The 24,136-nt window shown below is 47.2% G+C and overlaps 1 protein-coding gene across 15 annotated transcripts in view; it reads right to left on the reverse strand.

Annotated features, from left to right (window-relative positions):
• Positions 1 to 24,136, reverse strand: part of LOC131740513 (zinc finger protein 12) — an 89,114-nt gene that overhangs the window by 21,739 nt on the left and 43,239 nt on the right. For 4 of the 15 annotated variants that reach the window (XM_067012422.1, XM_067012421.1, XM_059036415.2 and 1 more), the window contains 4 exons: positions 16,102 to 16,166; positions 9,095 to 9,221; positions 8,730 to 8,825; positions 14 to 5,851 (listed from right to left, as the gene is read on the reverse strand). In XM_067012422.1, coding sequence (XP_066868523.1) covers positions 3,999 to 5,851; positions 8,730 to 8,825; positions 9,095 to 9,221; positions 16,102 to 16,116 — 2,091 coding nt within the window. In that variant the 5' untranslated portion in view covers positions 16,117 to 16,166 and the 3' untranslated portion in view covers positions 14 to 3,998. Of the gene's footprint in view, positions 1 to 13; positions 5,852 to 8,729; positions 8,826 to 9,094; positions 9,222 to 11,039; positions 11,122 to 16,101; positions 16,167 to 17,140; positions 17,854 to 24,136 lie in introns of those variants that run through there. The other 11 variants (XM_067012418.1, XM_067012417.1, XM_067012419.1 and 8 more) reach the window with 8 other exon arrangements.

A 24,136-nucleotide genomic window follows, 5' to 3' on the forward strand; every position in this document is an offset into this window, starting at 1 on the left:
GGTAACACTGTAGTACAGTCAGCAGCCCAGTTTATTACACTGAGTTCTACGAAGTGATGCACTCACATGTAGAACACTCTTTCATTGTAGGGACGTTTACAAGCAGCTGTACCATTTTCCTGAAAGTTGGCTTGGGTAGAAGTTGCCAGAAAAGGCACAGGAGGCATCATTTAGGTACCTAAGCTATAAAATTCTGGCTAAAACTGAACAGAATAAAACAATATTGGGGATTTTAATTAGGGGCCTTTAATTTTCCTGTGTGCATGTTTTCATATTTCTGGAGGAGTCCTGGGCACAGTGTTAACTGTACTACTCAGTTAAAAACATACTTATTATCAGCATTGGTTTCTGTGTGGACCCCAGTTTCTTTTTTCTTTTTTTTTTTTGCAGTACACGGGCCTCTCACTGTTGTGGCCTCTCCTGTTGCGGAGCACAGGCTCCGGACGTGCAGGCTCAGCGGCCATGGCTCACGGGCCCAGCTGCTCCGCGGCATGTGGGATCCTCCCGGACCGGGGCACGAACCCGTGTCCCCTGCATCGGCAGGCGGACTCTCAACCACTGCGCCACCAGGGATGCCCCCCACTGTTTCTTCATGCCAAACCGCAATTCCATCCCTTCCCCCACAGGTACTCATACTGATGAAGGTATGACCTTAAGCACATATTACTGAAGCCTCTGTGAGGGTGTGTGTGTAACTTTAATTGATGTAAACATTTTTTAGTTGCATGAAATCTCATTCCATCCATTTTTAAAATTCATATCTAAAAGTGTTAATCAGCTGTGCTACAACAGAGCACACACTGCTAACTGCTGGACACCACCCCACTGCTTGATCCACATTTTACTCACCTCTTCTAATGACAGTCACCTAGGATATCTCAAAAGTCCTGCTGTGGTGAAATTCCTTGGGATCTATAAACAGATTGGGGTACTACTGCATGACAAAGCACACGTATTATTGAATTTAAAAGGTATTTCCAGGTTAGTTTCCCAGATGCCTGTATCATTTTACATACTTCCACAGTACACAAACATACCAATACACCCTTACCAATATCTATCCATACAACCTTCTTTGGGGAGCTAGAGTGGCCAGCCCAGCCAGCCACACTGAGGTGGAATAAAGAGAGGGTGACTCTGTGGCCTCAGAAGAGGGCCCTGGTGTTAAGAATGGTCTTCATTTTGACCTGTTTGAGAGGCCACCGAAGCAACAAATGAACCACCATTTCATTAACACTAGGATAACTGAAAAAACAAACAACACTGGGGGAATCTCACCTCTATGTGCCAGGAGGGGTTGACCTGCTCAGCCCTTGGAAACGCCCTGGGAGTTCCAAATCTGCTCACACTCCACAGTATGAGGTCACTGTGTATAAAGAGCAAGTACTCCTGCTCTGCCCCCAATTCCACATTTGGTTTGCTGCTGGGTGGGGAAACAGAACCATCCCCTGTGGTGCCTTCTTTCATGAACCTTGGCCCCGCTGGGAATAGTTAAAAACTTTTCAAATATTGCATTCCATCAAATCTAAGACAACCCATTATTTTAAGTACCTCAAAAGAAGAAAAAAAATCAATGCAGTTGAATCAGAACATGCTATAGAAAACACTGACATTTCTGAAACAATAAAGAAATCCCATGACTGCATTACTGAAGAGGCAGTTGAGGACCACTTACATGTACAGGACCCTTCCATGTCAGGCACTCCATTAGAGAAAAAGAATGTGGTAAACCATTTAAACTTTTCAAATATTTTACTTAAAAGGCATACTGTGTATTTAAGCTACTTCCCACTAGTGTACGAAACCTCTGTAAATATTTCAACAAATATACTATGAATATATAGTTGCTACACAAAACTATTAAACACTCTACCAGAATTTTAATTCCTGTTATGTAGTAGACTCAAGATCATCTAGACAAATATGGTGGAAAAGTGATAACAAAAACAGGTGCCATGAGTGATAGAAATACATTAGAAACATGGCATTTCATCTCCGTGGTAAGGGATGAATTACTCAAATAATACAGGCTATTAGGCTAATCACTGGACAACAGAAGTAGGTCCTTACCCTCACACCATATATTGTCAACAACATGGTAGCAATGATCCATGAATAACAAATTAACCTAAATTTATGTCATGCATTAGCAAAAGAAAGATATACCTGACGTATCAGGTTCCAGAGGTTCTTAGGTCAGTAACGTAACAATTCAGGAAAACATACACATTTCATGGTTTCAGGTTTTCTAGTGCTTAAACTATTTACACCAAAATTTACAGAAAATAATTTTGATATCAACACCTCAAAATAAATGATTTGCCTAAACTCCACTTCTCAATTGCGTAACTCCTACAAACTCTGTATCTTTAGTTATCCCTAAAAGCAACCTACATCAATCAGCTTAAAAATAAATTTAGTCTTTCAGAAAAGAAACAGTCCAGAGGTGGAATGGCTACATGGCTGGCTGGTTCAGTGGCTCAAGAGCATTGTCCAGATCCCAGGTTCTTCCAATCTTTCTGCTCTGCCATGTGCAAATTATATCATAATTCATTGTTGAAAGACAGAGCCAGGCATCACATCCAGATGAGGAAAAGTTCAACAAGGTTCCATTTCACCCAGCATGATTCCTTGAAGCTTTGAAGAAAACTTTTCCAGAAATAACCTGTCAGATGTTTCCTTTATTTGTCTAGAATTGGGTCCTCAGACCACTCTAAACCAGTTGCTGGCCATGAGAAAGAGATTATCATTATTGGCTGAAACTAATCAGGATTTATTCTGTTCTGTCAGGAGGAATGGATACCCAAAGGTGGCCAGCCAACAGTAAGGAGTAACTAGGGTGGTCACTCAACAATGCCAGCTACAAACCCGTTAAGAACCCACTCTTAATCCATTCAGGAAGGAGCAAAGCACAGTGTTTAAAAACACCATCGTATCAAATAAAATTAGTTAATTCCTAGGTTACACATTATGTGTGCTCTGCACACTTACACTTACGTAGGCATCTAAATAAAAAGGCGAAAAAAATTAGATTAAAATGAAACTATTTTAGGTACATCTAAAGAACTGTACTGAGTGCAATGAGTCCTACATTCCTCACTACAGACTTCTGGCATTAACAATTTTAAATTATCTATGCCATTTTCTATTTTTTTGCATAGATTTCTATCTCCTGCTAATTCAGATACAGTTGAAAACATTAAAAACAGTGGCTCCCTTATGGAAGACTTAGTTCATTAACAATGATAAAATGCATTTATAAATGCCAGAGAAGATTACAAAAAGAAGCACACTTCATATCTTTCAAATATTAGTTCAGTAACGATGCATATTAAGATACTAACGTAGTGGTGCTACTTAAAAAGGGTCATTACCATATACCTTAGAAATTATTCTAATAAGGATACGATGCCTTTTCAAACATGATTCAAACCGAACATACAATTCCTATAATGCAGCATCTTAAAAAGCAAACAGACCAAAACACCCTCAAAAGCATTAGTCCTACATCCTTAGGACCCACTCATATATGAGCTTAATGTTGCTGTTTTGATTAGCTACCTGACAACTTCACAGCTTCTATTTACATAAGGAGCATGTTTATTCACAACAGCCATCTTCTGTGGCTTCTTCTTTTACAAAAAGCTTTATATTTTATCAGAAACATAACTTTCAGTATTCATAATTTCCAACAGAGTATGTTCTCCACATTCCTTAAGCTGAGAGAGTTTCCCTTGGTCTGAATTCCCTGATATGTGAAACAGCTTGAATTCATGGTGAAACTATGTACAATTTAAGTAGCAATAAATTTTTACTCCTGTCAACCCATCATGGGGCCTAGTTACAGTTGTGGTTTCCATCCTGTGAACTTCCAGACTCCAAGTCTGACTAATGCTTGAAGGCTTGTCCACACTCACCTGTGTGAACTCTGTCTTAGGATGGTAGGAGTTTCTGATTCATTATATTGAGGGTTCTGTGACACTAAATGAGGTGTGACTTCAGAGAAGCCTTCCCACGTCAAGTACGTTCATATTCCCTCTTCTGTGAATTCTCTGATGGCTATTGAAGGCTGATTTGTGATAGAATTTTTTCCCACATTCGTTGCATTCATAGGGCTTCTCTCCTGAATGAGTTCTATAATGTACTGTAAGGTATGACATCCGAGAGAAGGCTTTCCCACATTCGTTACATTCAAAAGGTTTCTCTCCTGAATGAATTCGATGATGGATAGTGAGATATGACATCTGAGAGAAGAACTTCCCACATTCATAACACTCATAGGCTTTCTCTCCTGTGTGTGTTCTCTGATGTCTATTAAGGGCTGAATTCTGGCAGAAGGTTTTCCCACATTCATTACATTCATAGGGCTTCTCTCCTGAATGAATTCTATGATGTATAGTGAGGTATGACATCTGAGAGAAGAACTTCCCACATATGTAACATTCATAGGGCTTCTCTCCTTTATGTATTCTCCGATGTCTACAAAGGGCTGAATTCTGGTAGAAGGTCTTCCCACATTCGTTACATTCATAGGGTTTCACTCCTGAGTGAGTTCTATGATGTATAGTGAGGTATGACAACTGGGAGAATAACTTTCCACATTCATTACATTCATAGGGCTTCTCTCCTGTGTGGACTCTCTGATGTCTCATGAGGGCTGAGTTCAGGTAGAAGGTTTTCCCGCATTCGTTACATTCATAGGGCTTCTCTCCTGAATGAGTTCTGTAATGTACAGTGAGATATGACAACCGAGAAAAGAATTTCCCACATTCATTGCACTCGTAGGGTTTCTCTCCTGTGTGTGTCCTCTGGTGTGTAGTCAGAGTAGACTTGCGGCAGAAGCATTTCCCACACTCGTTGCACTTATAGAGTTTCACGCCTGTGTGAATTTTCTGATGGTCATTAAGTGCTGACTTCTGGGAGAAGGTTTTTCCACAGTCATGACAAACATAGGGTCTCTCTCCTGAATGTGTTCTCTGGTGTTGTGTGAGATGTGTCTTCTGGCAAAAGGATTTTCCACAATAACTACATTCATAGGGCTTCTCTCCTGAGTGAGTTCTCTGATGTTGAATGAGGTGTAACTTCTGATAGAAGGTTTTCCCACATTCAGTACATTCATAGGGCTTCTCCCCTGTGTGTGTTCGCTGATGTACAGTGAGGGTTCCCTTCTGGCAGAAGGATTTCCCACATTGGTTACATTCATAAGGTTTCTCTCCTGTATGAGTCCTCTGGTGTATAATAAATTTTGACTTTTTACAGAAGGATTTCCCACATGCATTGCATTCATAGGGCTTCACTTCCATATGAGCTCTCTGGTGCACACTGAGGTTTGACATTTGGAGAAAGGCTATTTCAGATTCATTCCACTTGTAGGGCTTCTCCTCCATATGATTAACAAACACTGTACCCTTTTGAAAGGCTTTCTGATATTCCATATATTCAAAGGGTTTCTCTAAAATATGAATGTTCTGATAAATACTTCCTTCATTTAGAGCATAAGCCTCCCTATTTTGATTAAATTCATAAGGTTTATCTCCTGGATGAGTTTTTTCAAGCTTAACATGGAGAAGTGATTTCCCACATGCACTACATTCATCAGGCTTCATTCTTGCATAGCTTCCATCACTACTAATATATTCTGAAGTAGATTTTAAACTCTTTCCACATGAGTCACATTTACAAGATATTTTTCTTGAAGGAACAGGGTTTGTTTCCACATTAAAAGTCTTACCAAAAACATTACCTCTCTCATCAATCAGGGTTTTGTTGTTGACAGATTCAGTTTGCCTTGAATGCCTGTCTTCATTTTCCTGGGCTCCCTCTATCAGATCATGGACTTCCCAGTCTTCTTCTAAACAGAAGCAAAATTAACCAATTTTTATACATCTTCCTATATACGATATGAAATGTGACTTGTACACAAGCCATTTCTTTGTGGCACAGGTGCTAGCTTCATAAACAGATGAAAACAATTCAAAGTGTACTTTTTTCCCTTATTCTTTTGGTTTGGAATAAGCACCCACATGCACACACACAACCTCCACAATCTCCAGTGGTGAGGAAAGCTGACAAAAGCACAAGCACTGGGCTTCCCTGATGGTGGAGTGGTTAAGAATCTGCCTGCAAGTGCAGGGGACACGAATTCAAGCCCTGGTCTGGGAAGATCCCACATACCACAGAGCAACTAAGCCCATGTGCCACAACTAATGAGCCTGTGCTCTAGAGCCTGCATGCCACAACTACTGAAGCTTGCATACCTAGAGCCCGTGCTCCGCAACAAGAGAAGCCACCCAATGAGAAGCCTGCACACGGCAACAAAGAGTAGACTCTGCTCACCACAACTAGAGAAAGCCCATGCACAGCAACGAAGACCCAACGCAGCCAAAAATAAATAAAAATTAAAAATAAATTTATATAAAAAACACACACAAGCACCTTTGATCTTTGCTACTTTTAAGATTTTGTTCAAAACTGGGTATAGAAGGTAAAATACAAACGTGGAGCAATGAGAAGACAAAGGATGCTAGGTGAATGACCAACTCTTAGATGTGAAAGGACTCACAGCAAACAGGTAAACTGATGGGGTGGCAATGAGTTTAGCCACTGGACAAGGACAAGGAGGAATCAGTCTGAGGAGGTGGATTAGCACTTTACACCATGGCACTTCACATCAAGTGGAGAGACAGATCATAGGCTAAGGCACTGTCACCTACACCGAGATGTCTGGTACCAGCAATGCCCCAGCTTACGTTCAACCACAGGTCTCTGCTCCTATTGTTTTACTAAGTTTGCCGGACTTCAACACTATCTTAGGGTGTGTCTATGCTTAAAAAAAAATACTATTCAAGTCCTTTCTCAAGTTAATTAACTCCATTTCCCCTTAAAGTTGAAAATAATTACTCTCTATACACTTTTGATTCAGCCTTGCATTGGAACATTAACATTCCATGTGCAATGCTGAGTTTTAAATTACCCATGCATCTCTGTTCTCTTTTCTTAACCAAAACCTCTTAGAAAGTATGGCTCTATTTCCTATTTCTTTTGAACCCCTCAACAGAAATCATAGTGGTTCTTAATCTTAATCATATGGACATCTTTCGACTACCAGCAGAATATATGGGATGTCACCTAGACATGCATATTTAGAAACAAATGCGTATATCTGAATCACTTTGCTGTACACCTGAAACTAAGACACCACTATAAATTGACTATACTTCAATTAAAAAAATATAATAAAATAAAAAGAAACACCTGCCTATAAATTATTTCTGACTGAATGGACAAGAAGGTTCTTTCACCTACCTGGCTCCTCAGATAATCAAAGAAATAAACATGTACTATATGTTACATACTATGATGAGGAGAGACAACATGGCCTTTTCTTTATTGGATTATGGGGGGCATGGTGTGCAGAAGCTCAAGCAAAAAGTACATAATCAAATAACAGATTTCTTGATCAGACCTAGCTTTTTTTTTTTAAGGCATCAACAGGTGGAGTCAAAGTCAAGAGAAAGAAGAGACTGTAGTGATGATTAGAGCTGGAAGGAAAAACTTCAAGGAGGGGTTGAATATTTGAGTTCAGACTTAAAGAATGTGTAATCTGGACAAAAAACCCACACCCCAGTGAAACAGAAGACATTTAGAAGTGTGGACCAAAGGGAGTTTATCTGGAGTTTCGGGAAACAACAGAAAGTTAAAATTTCCAGGTAACACAGGGCCAATATTGGGTAATTCTTGAAGGAGGAGAAATTTAAATTCCTTTTAGGAATCAACAGGGAATTGCCGTAGGCTTACCCTATGAGACTAGTGATAAGACGGATTAGAAACGCAGATGAACACATCCTGCAAATCCAGTCAGAATGAAGGAGCGCCTACTGCTCCCACGGGAAACACTGAACCAGAGGACAGGGTGGACAATGCAGCATTAAACAGACAAAACCCCTCAAGACTTGAGACAGGAGGAGCCCTTTGAAGAAGTCAGGGAACAACCACCGGAGGGCGAAGCAGATCCTTCAGAGACATTTCTGGAGGGGGTGGGGGTGGGAGGATAAATGATCCACGACTCATTTCTGTACCTCCTACTCACTCCGCACCTACTCCGACACGACAGCATTCAAGGCCCTGGCCACAGAACAGTAAATAGGAGACAAGATGAAAATGGGCATTTGGGGGAAGAGGGAGACACCAAACTGCAGCAAAACTCATCTCAGGAATGACCAGCACCCATGCTCAGGACAGCAAAGGTGAACTTCGTTTACTGGTTTATGCACAGGATGGGGGTTTGACCTCTGACCTCAAGGAAAGAGAAGTGAGAAGTGAAACTGCAGACAGAAACAAGTCTGAGGCATTTCATGGGAAAGAAGAAAAAAGGGAAGTAATAAGAATATGGAGAGTCACGAGTTATTCTCTAGTAACAGACTATGAATGCCTGAAAGCAAAAAGAATCTACAGTAAGAGGTTACTGAATATGCTGTAAGAACAAGAGGATCTGAGGTTTAAGAGGAAGAAGGAAGTGAGTGGGTTTGGTTCTGGGTAGAAGCAAGCACGGAGAAGCTCTACCAACGTAAGCTTTTGTGGGGAAGGAGGAAGTCTTTGGGAGCGAGATTCGCGTAGCTAAAGCACAGAGGCAACTCTCCTTAGGCAGTTCTAAGGCTTGGCACCATTAAAAAAATTCCAGGGCAAAACACTTCCGAGTTACCGACCTCCTCACTGCCTCACTCACACACCTGGGTAACTCTGAAGTAGGAATTCTCCTCCCACTATCCATGGCTCTTCTCCTTTCTCCAACTTGGTGATAACTTCCGGTTTGATAATGTGACACCCTGTTAACAGAAATGAGAGAGAACTTGAGCCTGGCTGCTGGGCTTCCAGATCTGTTGTCTTAAGCAAAGGGCTGCCTTCTGAGCTACACAACAGAAGTGGCCATCTGTGCTGTACCAAAATTAGAACCTACGTGGAGGCAAAGACCAAATGCCCTCCTGCCTGGTGCCCCAGATTACTCACATTTGTCCCATTCAATTCAAAGTTAAAGTCAGTGAGTTAGAGGGAAATCCTGTTTATCTCAGCAATTCAGAAAGCAGGCTCTCCTCACCCACAGAGACGAGGTGGCTGTAGTTCTCCAGCATCACGTCCCTGTAGGTTGTCTTCTGTTTGGGGTCCAGCTGCTGCCACTCATCCTGGGTGAAGTCCACGGCCACATCCGTGAATGACACTGGCCCCTGCAATGGCACCGTGATGGGAACTGGGTGACGTGGAGAAGACTTAGGGGGGCAAGAGCTCACCCAGCTCACCAAGAAAGTTAACACTGTATACCTCTTTTATGTTATGGATCTCGTGGGAGGAAAATAAATACAATACACTGCCATGAGTTCATTCGGTGTACAGCAAACAAAGAAAATATTGTCTTACACTGTGAGCCAGGAACAATTCTGGCTGTTGGGGACCTCCAACAGCAGACAAAGCCCCTGCCCCCGAGGAGCACAGGCCTGAGGGCATGCGTGCCAACCCGGGACGCACTGTGCCCCTTCATTGTGCTTCCAGGCTGTGAACAGCGTGGACCTCCTCTTAGCTCCCCGGCCACTCCTTCTCAGTCTCATTTGCTGGCTCCTCCTCTCCCCCGAGTCACCCTCAAGTTAGAGGGGCCTGGGGCTCAGTTATTTTCTTTTACACTTTGCTTTGATGGTGATCCCATCTGGCCTCATGGCTTTAATTACAATCTACATGTCAACATTTCCCAAATTTATATCGCCAGCCCAGGCTTCTCTCCTAAACTCCAGACACACGTGTCCCGTTCCTGCCCTAAGCTTCTCCTACCATTCACAGAAGGAGCCGAGCTGCAGTATTCGCCACACTTACCAAAGGAACAAGCAAGCCAGGCAACACATCCTAGTTCCGTATTTTACTATGAAGATAAGCCTGCAGCGGTCTGACCCTGACCTGCCACACGAGCTGTCGGGGACAGCTTGGTTCAGCTGCCCCGAATTCCCAGCTGGGGACTTGGAATCCCTTCTTCCCACCAACACCTTCCAGGGGAGGAGCACACCCCTGACAACGGACAGAGAGCTCAGAAAAGAACCAGAAATTGCCACACCCAGACGTTTTGTGAGGATCTTTTCAATAAATTCACAAACACTCACACCAATCATTACAAACTGTTTCCTTCTGTACCATCACCTCTGAAATAAATATAATGTACTTACCACATAATGATACAGATCAATATCAAATGGGTTCATCCCAGGAAAGCACTTAACATAGTTCTTTGGACATAACACGCTTCTCAATGATACCTACTATTATTGTTGATAATCTAAAGTGTATCCTATTACTATTTAAAGGAGGACAGATAAGAAGCAGAAAACAGAGAAGTAAATTTAAATAACTAAATGTAATGTGGCTGTGAAGTTTCTGCAATTGCCAAGAAAGGAATACAACACAGGACCAGCATGTTAAAAACAAAAAAGTTCAGGTGATTTCAAAGGAACGTGAAGGGAGGAATGGTTTGGAAGAGGTTAAGGAAAAGACCACGCCAAGCTCAGACGCCGTTTAAGATGGCAACAAACTCCTGACATTGACTGAAAATCAAAGTTCTTTATGTGGAATAATCGAAGAGGCAGGATGGTCCTGTTAGCAAGGTGCCCTGAGAGGCCAGGTCACCTGATCCCCAGCTCCAGATGCAGAGGTGTCCAGGACCCAGGCTTCGCTGGCCTGGGAAGGCTGAGGGTGCCCAGCTGCTGACGGGACAAATGGGGGTGACAGGGGGTGGGGGAAAGCTAGTGGCCGCCCAAGGCAGACGAGTGTCTGTGCAGAACTGCCTCGGCTCAGCCTCGAGAAGCCTGTCTCAGAAACCGACAGCAAGTCTTCCAGAAGCTGTGCCGATATTCCATTCAGGCATCACTAGTCACACCTGTGGGTGCCCGGATGAAAACTGGGGGCCCCACACACTCACACACTGAAAGTTATTACCAAATGCAAGACAGTGAGGGATCAGACCATGAACTAGCCTAATTTTAATGCATAAGCAGAATCATACACACCTGATTATACTTTCTGGTTTTGCATTTGTAACTTCACAAAATGTGTGATTTGTGGCGTTTTCTAATTGCTAGGTAATTTTGCCTGATGAGAAAAAAACAGCACAATAAGAAAACATTATAGTTTTCACTGGTAATGGGCATAAAAATACATGCACTGAGCTTCCCCGGTGGCACAGTGGTTGAGAGTCCGCCTGCCGATGCAGGGGACACAGGTTCGTGGCCCCGGTCGGGGAGGATCCCACATGCCGCGGAGCGGCTGGGCCCGTGAGCCATGGCCGCTGCGCCTGCGCGTCCGGAGCCTGTGCTCCGCAACGGGAGAGGCCACGGCAGTGAGAGACCCGCGTACCACAAAAAAAACCACCAAAAAACAAAATAAAACATGCACTGTTGCTGCTTGAAAACAGCATTATTGTGAATGTTCCAGATGATTTTCTATTTGGTGATGGGTTACGTGGCTTGCCCACGTTCACTTTTATCTAAAGGGAAGATTAGAAAATTGCACTCTTCTTGCATTTTAAACTTTAAGAAAATGCATTTCAGCAAACCTGGATAACAAATTAGGAAAGCAATCAGAACTGCAAATAGTTAGGGGTTTTAGGTTACTTTGAAAACACAAGGGAACAACCCAAGATATATGTGTCTCAAAAGACCACTTGGTCCCGTTAAGATTCCACAGACAGCCTTGTAATCGCAGAACTCAGAAGTGGTTACACATTTCCCACAAGCCACTTGCTCAGCGTTAGCTTAACAGTGTCCCCTCCCTCCCCTGCTTGGGGGCAGAGAGGACCCCTCTCCTTTCCTGGCTGAGATTCCTTTCAGGAGTGCCTAGAAAGCTGAAGCACTGGAATTCCATTAGAGAAAAGGTATTCCTCAGAGGACGGTAAAGGACAAAACCCCAAGAGGACTTGAACAGCTGCGTCCCTGTGTCAGAGATCTCCCACGCGGGGCTGGGGCCAGATGACACAGGACAGCGGGGGCCCAAGGGCCGCAGTCCTAGGAAGCCGCTCCCCAACCAAAAGAGTCCTCTCGCTCGTCAGGGAAAAAGAAAGGTGTTCTCAGACACACATAGCTTCTAGAGCCAGCAAGTGAGGACCCCACCTGCCTGGGCTGTCCCACGCGAGTGGCTGATGCAGTGCCCAGGACCAGAAAGGGGAACTAAGACCCAACAGAAAGGGAAACACCAGACCGATGCATTCCTCCCCCCGCCCCCGCCTCCCCCGGCAAAGAAGCTGCAGCCCAGGACTGAACAAGCGGGCTCCTCTGAAACTAGGAATCTGATCCACAGAAACGTGCTGATTTTGAGAAACTTTTAAAATGCACACTATTCAACCTCTCAAAGTAACAAAAAGGAATGAATTACATAGCAAGGCTGGAAAATACAGGAGAAAGACAATAAAATTTGGAAAACAGTTTACTAACATGACTCCAACTGGAAAAATTTAGAAGCATTTAAGACGACTCAGAAAGCCAATAAGGCAAGGAAAACAAAACACAGCAAGACACAACAAGACAGCACTGGGGCAGGAAGACGGGCAGTGGACATGAACAGGCCCTTCGTATAAAAACAGAAATACGGGCTTCCCTGGTGGCACAGTGGTTGAGAGTCCGCCTGCTGATGCAGGGGACACGGGTTCGTGCCCCGGTCCGGGAGGGTCCCACATGCCACGGAGCGGCTGGGCCCATGAGCCATGGCAGCTGAGCCTGCGCATCCGGAGCCTGTGTTCCACAGCAGGAGAGGCCACAGCGGTGGGAGGCCGGCGTACCGCAAAAAAAAAAAAAAAAAAAAAAAAAAAACCAGAAATACACCAGTCTGAAAAGACCACAGACTGAAGGATTCCAACGACGTGACACTCGAGAAAGGGCTAGAACACGCAGACAGTAACGAGGCCAGCAGCTGTCGGGGGCTCGGGGGCATTGGCGGGGAGGAGCAGGAGGCCCCAGGGGTGCTCCGGGCAGTGAAGTGGTTCTGAGTGGCACTGCAGTGGTGGCTGCGGGTCATCACACTTGCCCAAACCTGAACAGCAGGACACAGAGAGGGAGCCTTAATACACACCACAGACGCCAGGGGAGAATTAGGTGTCAGCGCTGGTCCGTCACTGACATGACGCGCCACACAGGCCAGAGATGTGATCAAGGGAGGGAACCCAGAGGGACGGGTATAGAAAACTGCTATCCGCTCGATCCTCCTGTAACCCTAAAACTGCTCTAAAAACTGTCTCTCAATTAAAAACAAGAAACAGCTACTGAGCACGTGAACATACTCTCAACCACATTCACCGTTCAGAAAAACCCCAAGGGAACCTCCATACTGTTGACCGGGGCCTAGGACCCGCGGGAACACGCCGCGACCTCGCCCCTTCCTGGCGGCCATCGCGCTGGAGCCCAGAGTCCCCCTGACTTGACCCACCGCACCCCACCCCGCGTTTCAGGCCGTCCACCGGCTCTAGAGGTGACATCTTTCGATCACATGACTCACCGTGCCAGTTACAAGGTTCCCGATTCTCCACGGGATGAAACCAGCACCAGCACAGAGGGGAGGCTCTTCACTCAACCTCAGGGTCTGCCTGCATTCACGTCCCGCTGTTCCTCACAGGAGGCCCACATCCTAAGGAAGGAGGTCCTTACCAGCACCTCAGGAGCCTCATCCAGCCCACCTCACGCTGCTCTGAGAGCATCGCCAACCTCTGCAGCTACCCAAGTCCTGGTCACTAGACGGCCGTCACCCTTCCCAGAGTCACTGGGCCGCGGGCTCTGACAAGGCATTTAAAACCAGGCTCTCGGGCTTCCCTGGTGGTGCAGTGCTTAAGAATCCGCCTGCCAATGGTGGGCACACGGGTTCGAACCCTGGTCCGGGAAGATCCCACATGCTGCGGAGCAACTGAGCCCGCGAGCCACAACTACTGAGCCTGCGCTCTAGAGCCCGCGAGCCACAACTACTGAGCCCGCGAGCCACAACTACGGAAGGCCGCATGCCTAGAAGCCGTGCTCCGCAATAAGAGAAGCCCCCGCAGTGAGAAGCCCGGGCACCGCCACGTAGAGTAGCCCCTGCTCGCGGCAACTAGAGAAGAAAGCCTGCGCGCAGCAACAAGGACACAAACGCAGCCAAAAGTGAATAAATTAATAAGTAAATAAATTAAAATTAGAATAAATAAATAAATAAATAAAAGCAGGCTCTGCTTTGTCAGCACTCGGGAGTGCCCTACGTATCGACGGACAGGATTCCCGTCCTCTCCTGTAATTACGTCTGTGAAATGCCTCTCCCGAGAACAGAAGCTCCTGGAAGCAGAGAACTGCTTCTGAAGATCACATGCAGAACCTGAAGACATTGGATGTTTCTGTCTAAGATAAAAGACAACAGTAGATGGTGTGAAGGGTCCCCAAAGCCAAGAGCCAGGCAAGCAGGACACTTCCTCTGGGGATCCTTCCATCAGCAGAGCAGAAATTGTCCACTGGGCCCCAGAGCTCCGCTCTCTCCTCAAACCCCCAACCTCACCCGCACCCTCAGCTGAGGAGCTGCTTCCCTGAGAACACAGAAGCCATCCGAGAACTTCTCCACCTGCAACCCAGCTCTGCCATGCCCTCCCCACTCCTGCACCCCGGGCAGCAGCTCTCCCCTCTCCCACACGCATCTACTGGATCATTCCCACTGTTATTTCTCCCATTACAACACAACACAACACAACACAACATCCTCCCCTGACCTCAGCTCCTACCCCAGCTACTGGCCAATTTCTCTTTTGCCCATCACGGAAAAATGTCTTGAGAAAGTTAGGAACAAAACAAACCCAATTCTCCCACTCCTCTCTCCTAAGCCTCTCCGCTCAGGATTGTACCCCAAAGATCCATCCAAACGCATCATCAGCGAGTTATGACCTCCCCCTAGCGCAGGGCTCCATGGTTAGTGGCTCCATAGAACGGCAACCTCGTTTGTCCAGTCACCCAGGGAACCTCTAAAGCGCTTCCCACATGGAGAAAAATGCTGTGATTAATATTTTAGGAGAAATACTCCACGTGGAAAATACACTTGAGCTGCTGTAGGAAAGAGGTAGCAGCCCAGAAAAAAAAGTTTCTGTAACTACAGAAATGAACAAATAAGCTATTTTAATGGTAGCAAGTATGGGATGAAGGGGAACGAATAAAACCCATTTAGACTAGGACATTAACAAGCCTAATACTACAACGTGGTAACAGAGAATGCAGAAGGTCGTTAGAATGAACCCATTTTTCTGGGCAGGGCGACAGGCTGGAGAACGCACCGGTGAGCCGGCAGGGACAAAAGGAGAAGGCCAGGGGCGGGGGAGCTGTAAACAATCATTTTTGGATCTACTGCACCGAGTAATTTGAGGTGCCCTCAGGACAGACTCCACAGAGATGCTGGCAAGTGGCTGCACAGACGCATCTATCTGGTCCAGGTGGGAGAACTGACAGAGCTGCACGATACAATTCGGGGGGAAACAAGGATCTGCGCCAGAGGCATCACTACGCGGTGTGTAACGCGACCCTGTTAGACGGTGAGAGACAGAGAGGAAAGTTACGTGAAGGGTGACAGCTCCTCGAGACGATCCTCACTGCATCCCTGGATTAAGCACTGAGAACAATGTACCTACGGGACAACACGGTTCCACTGAACAGAAGAGCCATACGCACCGAGTGCTGCCCGGACAGCACGCTCTCCGCTTACAGGAAGCCCACGGAAGGCACCAGTGTCAACACATTAGGGGCTGTCGCTCAGGGAGCCTAGCGGCCCACAGCGGGATCCTCACGGAAACCTTGAACGCCCAAGAACAGAAGGGCTTCGGCAGGACAATGTAAGTCAAGCAAGGGATGGTGTTTTGCCACCAACGTCAAGAACACGAGGCTTGTACTACGCCTATAAGAGGATCGTGAGATCTACGCACAGAACTTGCCAGAAACATCTGGTACTGACCTGCTCCTCTACGCTTTGCATAACCACATCTTTTACCAACTCCTACTTTCCGATTTTAAATTTTCAACTATTCGCATCCCAAGATGTTATTACACAACAAGAGCAGTACATAAATACGTAAACAGCAAAACTCACCGGAGACTGATTCATTTTCCGCTGCCCTTGGAACAACCTGCAGGCCTGTGACAGTGGAGGCAGACCTGGAGAAGGAAAACGCAGGCAGTGAAGCCACGACTGAAGCGGCTCGGGGTGCACGAGCACCCGCCCGCGCTCCACAAGAGACACCTGTGGGACACCCGCCCTTTCACCTTCAGGATGGCCTGTTACAATGACGAGGGAGCAACCACCCTCAGCTCGGTAGCTCCCACGTGACCCTGGTAACGGAGGGGATACTGTGTTTTCAGGAGTGGGTGGACACTGAATCCTATGCAAAGAAACCTCCGTTTTTCAATATGAAATTAAAAAACGCTTATAGTTTATCTCTTGTAAGTCTGTTAACATCTTAGATCAGAAAATGCACAGAATACCTAGAATAAAGGAATACACTCCGGTGCGTTTCAGTCTTTCAATTATTTCTACACACTTAAGTATGACGGTCAAAAAAATCTTTTATTAAAACTGACTTTATTTAAGTGGACAGAACACCTGCCCTAGGAGCTTGGAGCCCTGTTGGCGACCCCACGTGCACACCCGGTGAGGATCTGGGACAAGTCACCTCCCTTCTCAGGCCCAATCTTCCTTCCTCAGCCGAGGCAGCAGGACAAAAGCCTCGCACACTCATCCTGCACGAACTACACTGTGCGACTCCACAGGGCACAACCCAGGGGGGCAGCGGACGCTCAGACAACCAGGGTGCTGATGGGCCTTGCGAGACACGTGCGAGATCCCGACACGGCGACAGGAGGAGGAGGACGAGGACGATCGCGGTTAGAGGCAGGCGTGGACGCGGCACGTCCCGGCCGAGCCTGTGGCCCCTGCTCCCCCAGGACGCCCGCAACTCACAAGTCCCAGGGGAGCCCCATCCGGAGCAGCCGGCCCTGTCCTCCAGCCCGGCCCCTCCACCTCCGGGAAGCGGTCAAACCCTCCCGGTCGCTCTCCCGCGGGGCCCGGCCCGGGTTCCCACTAGCCCCGCAGGGTATACAATAGCCTGCAGGCCCGCAGACGCACCACCTACCCCGTCGGGACTCGCTGACCTGGCACGGGCTCCCGAGGCTCCGGGTCGGGGGCTGCTCCTCCGGCGCGGTCCTCTCCCGGGGTCCCTCCTCTCCGCCTCCCGAGGCCCCCGGGCCAGAGGAGCCGACTCTGGGCCTACGGCACAAGCTCCCTTCACGCCCACGTCACTCCTGGGACCTCGCTCTGCCGCGCGATTCACAAGGTCGGGCACTGCGCCGCCGCCGCCGCCCGCCCGGCCCCTCCGGCCCAGGCCGCGGGCTCCGAGGCTCGAGCTCGGGGATCCTAGTTCCAGCCTCCGCCCGCCGCGCGCGAACTCTCGCCCACACAATACGCTACCCCTGGCTTCCGGGCGGGTCGGAGGACGTCCAGCCCCGCAGGCGCCGAAATCCTCGCCCGCAAAAGGCCAAGACGTGGAAACGACGGCCAGCGGCTATCTGGGGACGCACAGGAAGCGAGGGCGGCGAGGCGACGGTGCGCGTGCGCCAACACGCACAAACTGGGAGGCGCACCTGCGCAGGAGGACTCCGGAAGTCCGCCTGCCAAAGCGCTTCCAGTGAGAGGGACAAGCTCCAGAACTCTATTTCCCAGATGTCTCCGCGCCGTCAAGTTAATGAGCGACTTAAGCGTCTCCATCTCATCTGGCGGTGAAGAGCTGGTGTGCTGCGAGGGTGAGCCGCCTGGACCACGGACGCAATTGCCCATTTCTCTTCACTCCTGTTAGGGATCAAGGAAAGGTGTGGCCTCAAGTGGGGGCTGTGTGATGGCCTCCAGGGTCCCTGCTCCTTTCCCTGCCCTGAGACATTTCGGGTTACATCTGAGATTTCCCCCACCACCAGGAGAGGGGAAGGAGTGTATCATGTTCGCTTTACTGAAACGCTATAGCTTTCACTCAAATCCTAGGATACAATAAATGCCCAGCCATGATACAAACTAATATTACCTACGGAAGGAAAATAGAAATTGTAGCTGTTTAGATGACACAACCAACGCTTTAAAAACTGTACGAAAATAAGAAGGTACACACAAACCGAAAACAGATACCTGGGATCTTACCTCTTACACAGGAAGCTGTTCATGTTAGGTAAAAAAACCATTGTCAAAAATGGAATCATAAGGGTAATGATTTATCACTATTTTGGGGGTGAAATAATATAACTGTGTTTTTGGCTAAGTGTTCCTTAAAAGCTGCTAGGGGAAAAGTTAACAATAAAATTTCCAGGGACTTCCCTGGCCGTCCAGTGGTTAAGACTCCTAGGTTTCACTGCAGGGGGCACGTGTTTGATTCCTGGTTGGGGAACTGAGATCCCGGAGGCTGCGCAGCGCAGTCTCATTAGTTCATTAAGTAATTAACGAACAAAAAAATAAAAATAAAATCTCCCGCCAACCGAGAAAATCCTCTCCACAAATGTAGAAATCAAGAAAATGGTTTCACTGTTGAATAACCATTAAACCTGACTCTGCTGTGCACCACAGGCGAACCACTAATGTTCGTGCAAATGAAATCAACTCACCTGTTTTTTTCTATAACTCAGCAGATAAAGTCTGTCGTATCCATGTTCTCAAGATAAACAGGAACTGGTCTCATGTGAAAAGACTTGACACCACCATAAAAATGGCATACGTCCTTTCAGAGTACATCCTAAATTCACCTGGGAAACTCGGTGGCTGTCCATGCTACTTACTTAATATCCTTTATCCAAAGGAGAAAGACAACTTCTCCTATCCCTCTGACAAGCAGGTACTTACAGCTCAGAGCAAAGTGCCTAACACCTAGCCTAACCTCCCCTGGTGACAGAGACATAAAGAAGATCGCTCTCAGTTCCTTAACAAAAACATTCCTGGGTTGTAATGCTCGCAAGAGACTGATTCAGCTTTTGAAAGGATTTAGATACTTAACTAAAGGGACAGAGGAAGTATTTACATTACAAGCATCTCGAGGAAATCCTCTAAAAACGGAAATTGGAAATGACGATTCATCCGACTGAATAAGCACATAAGCCAGTCCTCATTTCCCCAGCGGAACTGCCACGTTAAATTAATCCTGCACAAAATGTGTGCTTCTCCAAAACTGCGCTTCGAAGCGGCTGCCTAGAGCCAGGAACGGTCTCTCCCGGTTCTTGCTGCTGTTGACTGTGGCCTCCGCCTGAATTCTCACCGATGAAACGCTGCTTGTGTGGGAATGACAGCGACCACGCCTCCTCTGAGCCTGAGTTTGCAAACCTCCAGGGCGCAGTGCCCGCATTTTCCATTTTCACCAGGTAAACACGTCAGCTGCACTGAGTACCCTGGAAGCACCTTGGGTGGGCGGTGCGCCCGTCAGCCCGCCACCAGGCCTCCAGTTCTCACCTCAGCCACGTGCACAGACCGGGTCTCAGCAGGAGACTGGGGTGGCCTGTGAACCCCAGCTGCTGGGCCCACCTCAACACCTCACTCTATCCCTTCAGCCCGGAGACGTGGGGGTCTCCCCAGCCCCCTGCCCTGTACGTTGCCCTGGACACTCTCTGGAAGTATTTCTAGTACAAGCTGTCTTGAGGAAATGCTCTGAAAAAGGGAATAACAAGTACGGGGTCATCCAAACGAAAGGAGGTCCAGCAGCGAGCTGATGTCTCTCACGACTCTGCCCTCTCTCCAAAAGGCGAAAAACCGTCATTTCATACATTTCCCCCTTTTTAAACTTGTTTCGGCGAGGAGGGTAAACCTGGACTCTGCAGTTTCACCTTGACCAGAAGCAGCAATGGCCAACTTTTAGTTTGGTTTCATTAAGATCTCTTCATATATATGCATATTTACAATATCAACCTTTCTCTTTTCGTATCTGCATTTCTATTAAATACAGATATCTTCCCTATTTTGTCAGTTATCTATTTTTATTGAAGTATAGTTGGCTTACAATGTTTCAGGTGTACAGCAAACTGATTCGGCTACATGTATGTATGTAAGAATATATGTATTCTTTTTCACGTTCTTTGCCATTATGGGTTATTACAAGATATTGAAGGTAGTTCCCATGGCTATACAGTAGGTCCTTAGTGTTTATCTATTTTACATACACAAGTGTGTATCTAGCAATACCTGTTCTTTATCTTTTTAACTTAATTTGTTACTCTCACATTCTGTTATACAGACACATAACAACATATTTTGTGTTCAGATCTTTCACTTTCGCTTCATACTTTTCATCTGCTGTCACACTGTACGTGAAGAAGCCTTCCCCATCCTGCATTTCCTAAGTAGTTGCCTGTGTTTCCTCCTGTTTATTTTTGGTCTCTTAACATACCCATTTTATCAAGATAACGGGCACCCCTCTTCAGGATTTGTAAAATCATTTTCCTCTTAAAGTCTCTCAACCATTTTTTTCAACACTAACACATCTACCACAGCCAGGGGACACAACGTTTGAGAAGAAAACTCAACTTTCTAATCTAACAGAAAGGGACAGGTTCTTGTTGGAAGCTCAGCGACACGTCTTAATTTAAAGGCAGGGGAGGGACTTCCCTGGTGTTCCAGTGGTAAAGAATCCGCCTCCTACGGCAGGGGACGCTGGTTCGAAGCCCCGGAACGCTGGTCGGGGAGCTAAGACCCCACACGCCACGGGGCAATCAGGCCCGCGTGCCGCAACTAAGACACGACGCAGCCTAAGAGAAAGAAGGTTTTTTTTTTGTTTGTTTGTTTTTTTGTTTTTTTTTTTTTTTTTTTTTTTTTGCAGTACGTGGGCCTCTCACTGTTGTGGCCTCTCCTGTTGCGGAGCACTGGCTCCGGACGTGCAGGCTCAGCGGCCATGGCTCACGGGCCCAGCCGCTCCGTGGCATGTGGGATCTTCCTGGACCGGGGCATGAACCCGCGTCCCCTGCATCGGCAGGCAGACTCTCAACCACTGGACCACCAGGGAAGCGCAGAAAGAAGTATTTTTTTAAACCTAAAAATAAAAAAATAAACGTGGGGGAAGCAGGAAAGTGACCGTCACATGTGAATACCTTCTTATTCGAAACACAGGTCGTAGCAGTTCGCTTGGGCTGCGTCACAAAGTACAACAAACTGGCGGGCTTAAGCAACACAAATGCACTGTCCGACGTTTATGCAGGTTGCAAGTCTGAGATCAAGGTGTCAGCAGGGTTGGTCCCCTCTGAGGGCTGTACGGGAGGATGTGCTCCAGGCTTCCTGGTGGAGAGGGCCGTTTCCTCACCAGCACATGCACTATTTGTACGTACCAGGAAGGTGCCTGGGCTGAACTCCGATCCCAGGGCTGCTTATCCACAGCAGCACCAGGCTGCTGGTGGGGTGGTCACGGACCCGTTGGCAGGAGGATTGGAGGCTGACACAGACGTCCGCTCAGCTGTGGACCCATGGCCTGGCCACAGCCCTGCCAGAGGCTGCCTGGCTTAAATCCAGGTCACGGTTCACCTCCCTCCTGCTTATTTCATTCAACGACGCCTTGAACACCCCCTACTGCACCAGCCTGGGTGGCACATCCCACCCGGAGATTTCCAAATCAGAAACATGTCAATTGAGAAAGTTAAAATGAGGCCCTAGCTCACTGCTGTGGAATTAGAATCTGTGAGGCTGGGTCCAGGCATCTGTGTTGTAGTATTTTCTCCACGTGACTCTCATGCCGAAAGGATTGTATTGACAAAGCACTTCTGCTTCACTCTACTGATATTTCTGCACTAGAGCTACAGCCGCTGTGATATTCAACTACAGACACAGGATGAAAAAAGAGGAGGAGAGGGGGTAGTTTTGCTCGTCTCTGAACACGCTGTTACTGAACTAAACTTGGGTCCACTCGGCTGCACGCAGTAAAGCCAATCGCCCGACACCGGGTCACGGCGAAGGAAAGCGCAGCGTTTACGGCAGGGCAACAGGCAAGGGGTCCAGGTATCTAGGGCTCAAAAGGCCCCGCTGCCCAACGGCTTTCCGGGAAGGGTGTCTGCAGATGGGGTGAGTCTGTTGGTGGAAATGTACAGTGGTGCCGCCACTATGGAGAACAGTGTGCAGCTTCCTCCAAACACTAAAGCTAGAGCTACCGCAGGACCCAGAAATCCCATTCCTGGGCATATACCCAGAGAAAACCATAATTCGAGAAGACACACGCACCCCAGTATTTATCGCAGTACTATTTACAATAGCCAAGACGTGGAAGCAAGTTAAGTGTCCATCGACAGAGGAATGGATAAGGAAGCTGTGGTACATGTATGCGATGGAATACTACTCAGCCAGAAACAAGAATGAGATAATGCCATTTGCAGCAACATGGATGGACCAAGAGATAATCATACTGAGTGAAGGAAGTCAGACAGAGAAAGACAAATACCATATGATATCACTTCTATGTGGAATCTAGAACAATGAAACGAATGAACTTCTTTACAAAACGGAAATAGACTCACAGACATAGAAAACAAACTTATGGTTACCAAAGGGGAAAGCTGGGGGACAGGGATAGACCGGGAGGTTCAGACTAACATATACACACAACTGTATATACAATAGGCAATCAACAAGGACCTCCTGTACAGCACAGGGACCTCTCCTCAATATTCTCTACTGACATAGGGAGTTCCCTGGTGGCCCAGAGGTTAGGATTCTGGGCTTTCACGGCCGGGGCCGGGGTTCAATCCCTGCTCAGGGAACTGAGATCCTACAAGCCACACAGCGTGACGAAAAAACCACAAAATTCTCTAATGACCTCAGTGTGAAAACAACCTGAAAAAGAATAGATATCTGTAAACATGTAACTGAATCACTTTGCTCTACACCGGACACTAACACAACATTGTCAATCAACTCTACTCCCAATATAAAATGTAAACCGTGTTTAAAGTGAATTACAAAGGAGTGGGGTGAGGGGCGGGAGCTTGAGGGCTGTGTGGTCAGCTGGCGGACATTCTTCCGATTGGCTGGTGTTGAGGTCATTGGAGGCCAACATCAGCAGCCTTCTGGTTCCGGCTGCTCCGGGGGCTTCCTGCTTGTGGGCAGCGTGCAGTTAACTTCTTCCACCTGCCGGGGGCCTCCGTCTCTGCAAAACCGCTCCACGGACGTGGCTCAGAACAGTCTCGACAGACCCGCAGGAGGAACTAAAGGTCCCTGACTTTGTTTCACAGCGACACTAGTATTACTTGGTCCTTTTCGACTGTCTTCCTTTCTTTTTGCACTTTCTCACTTCTCCGATTAAATTGTTTGTTTCGAACTCCGGGAAGGCTAGGAGGCTACAATTTTCTAAAGACAAGGAGCAGGCAGAGGACATGGGGAGAATCCATCCCAGGAAGGCCCCACAAGGTCCTGCTCACTGACAACATCAGATTCAATCCGGGCTGTTTATGCCATTTTTGGACAACATACCAACACATCTTAAGCTGGGTCCCACCCAACTGGAGCACATGTGGACAAGGTGAGGTGGGATTATGCAAATCCAGATCTGAAGACGAGATAAAGCAACCAGGGTATTTCACAGTATACAAGAGAACTTTTCACCGGGACAGAACACCAACCTTCTAATATTTGAAAGCCTGTTAACCAAGAGGGACAGTGAACTTCTCTTTGGTTATACAAGGACCCAATCAGCTGTGATGGTTGAAAGCATGATGAATGCAAAGCTGAACTCATTTGCCTCTTAACAATGGAACGACTACAGCAGAGGGACACAGGTCCTCCAGCAGCAGTGCTTTTCCCAGCAGTGCGGACCCTGAGGAGAGCCGGGCTGCGGCAGCTCGGGAGGGCCTCAGGCGCTCTGTGCATGGCCTCTGAGACCTAGAACATCTCAGAAAGTCCACGAGTGCAAACCAAAGAGACACTCGGTCCCTGCACCTTGGATGAACTGATTGGACTCTACGTATGCATGGCCTGGGCCAATTAGAAATATGTAAGTGATGATCAAGAGACAAAAGAAAACTCTGGGCACATCCTGAACAGCAGAGACACTTCTCATCAAAGTCCAAACGATAATTCAAAAGCAAGATTCAGAGCCAAAATGTGGACACAGCCCAAGTGCTCATTGACAGAT

This window comes from Kogia breviceps, chromosome 14 (assembly GCF_026419965.1).
Source record: "Kogia breviceps isolate mKogBre1 chromosome 14, mKogBre1 haplotype 1, whole genome shotgun sequence".
Taxonomy (NCBI): domain Eukaryota; kingdom Metazoa; phylum Chordata; class Mammalia; order Artiodactyla; family Physeteridae; genus Kogia; species Kogia breviceps.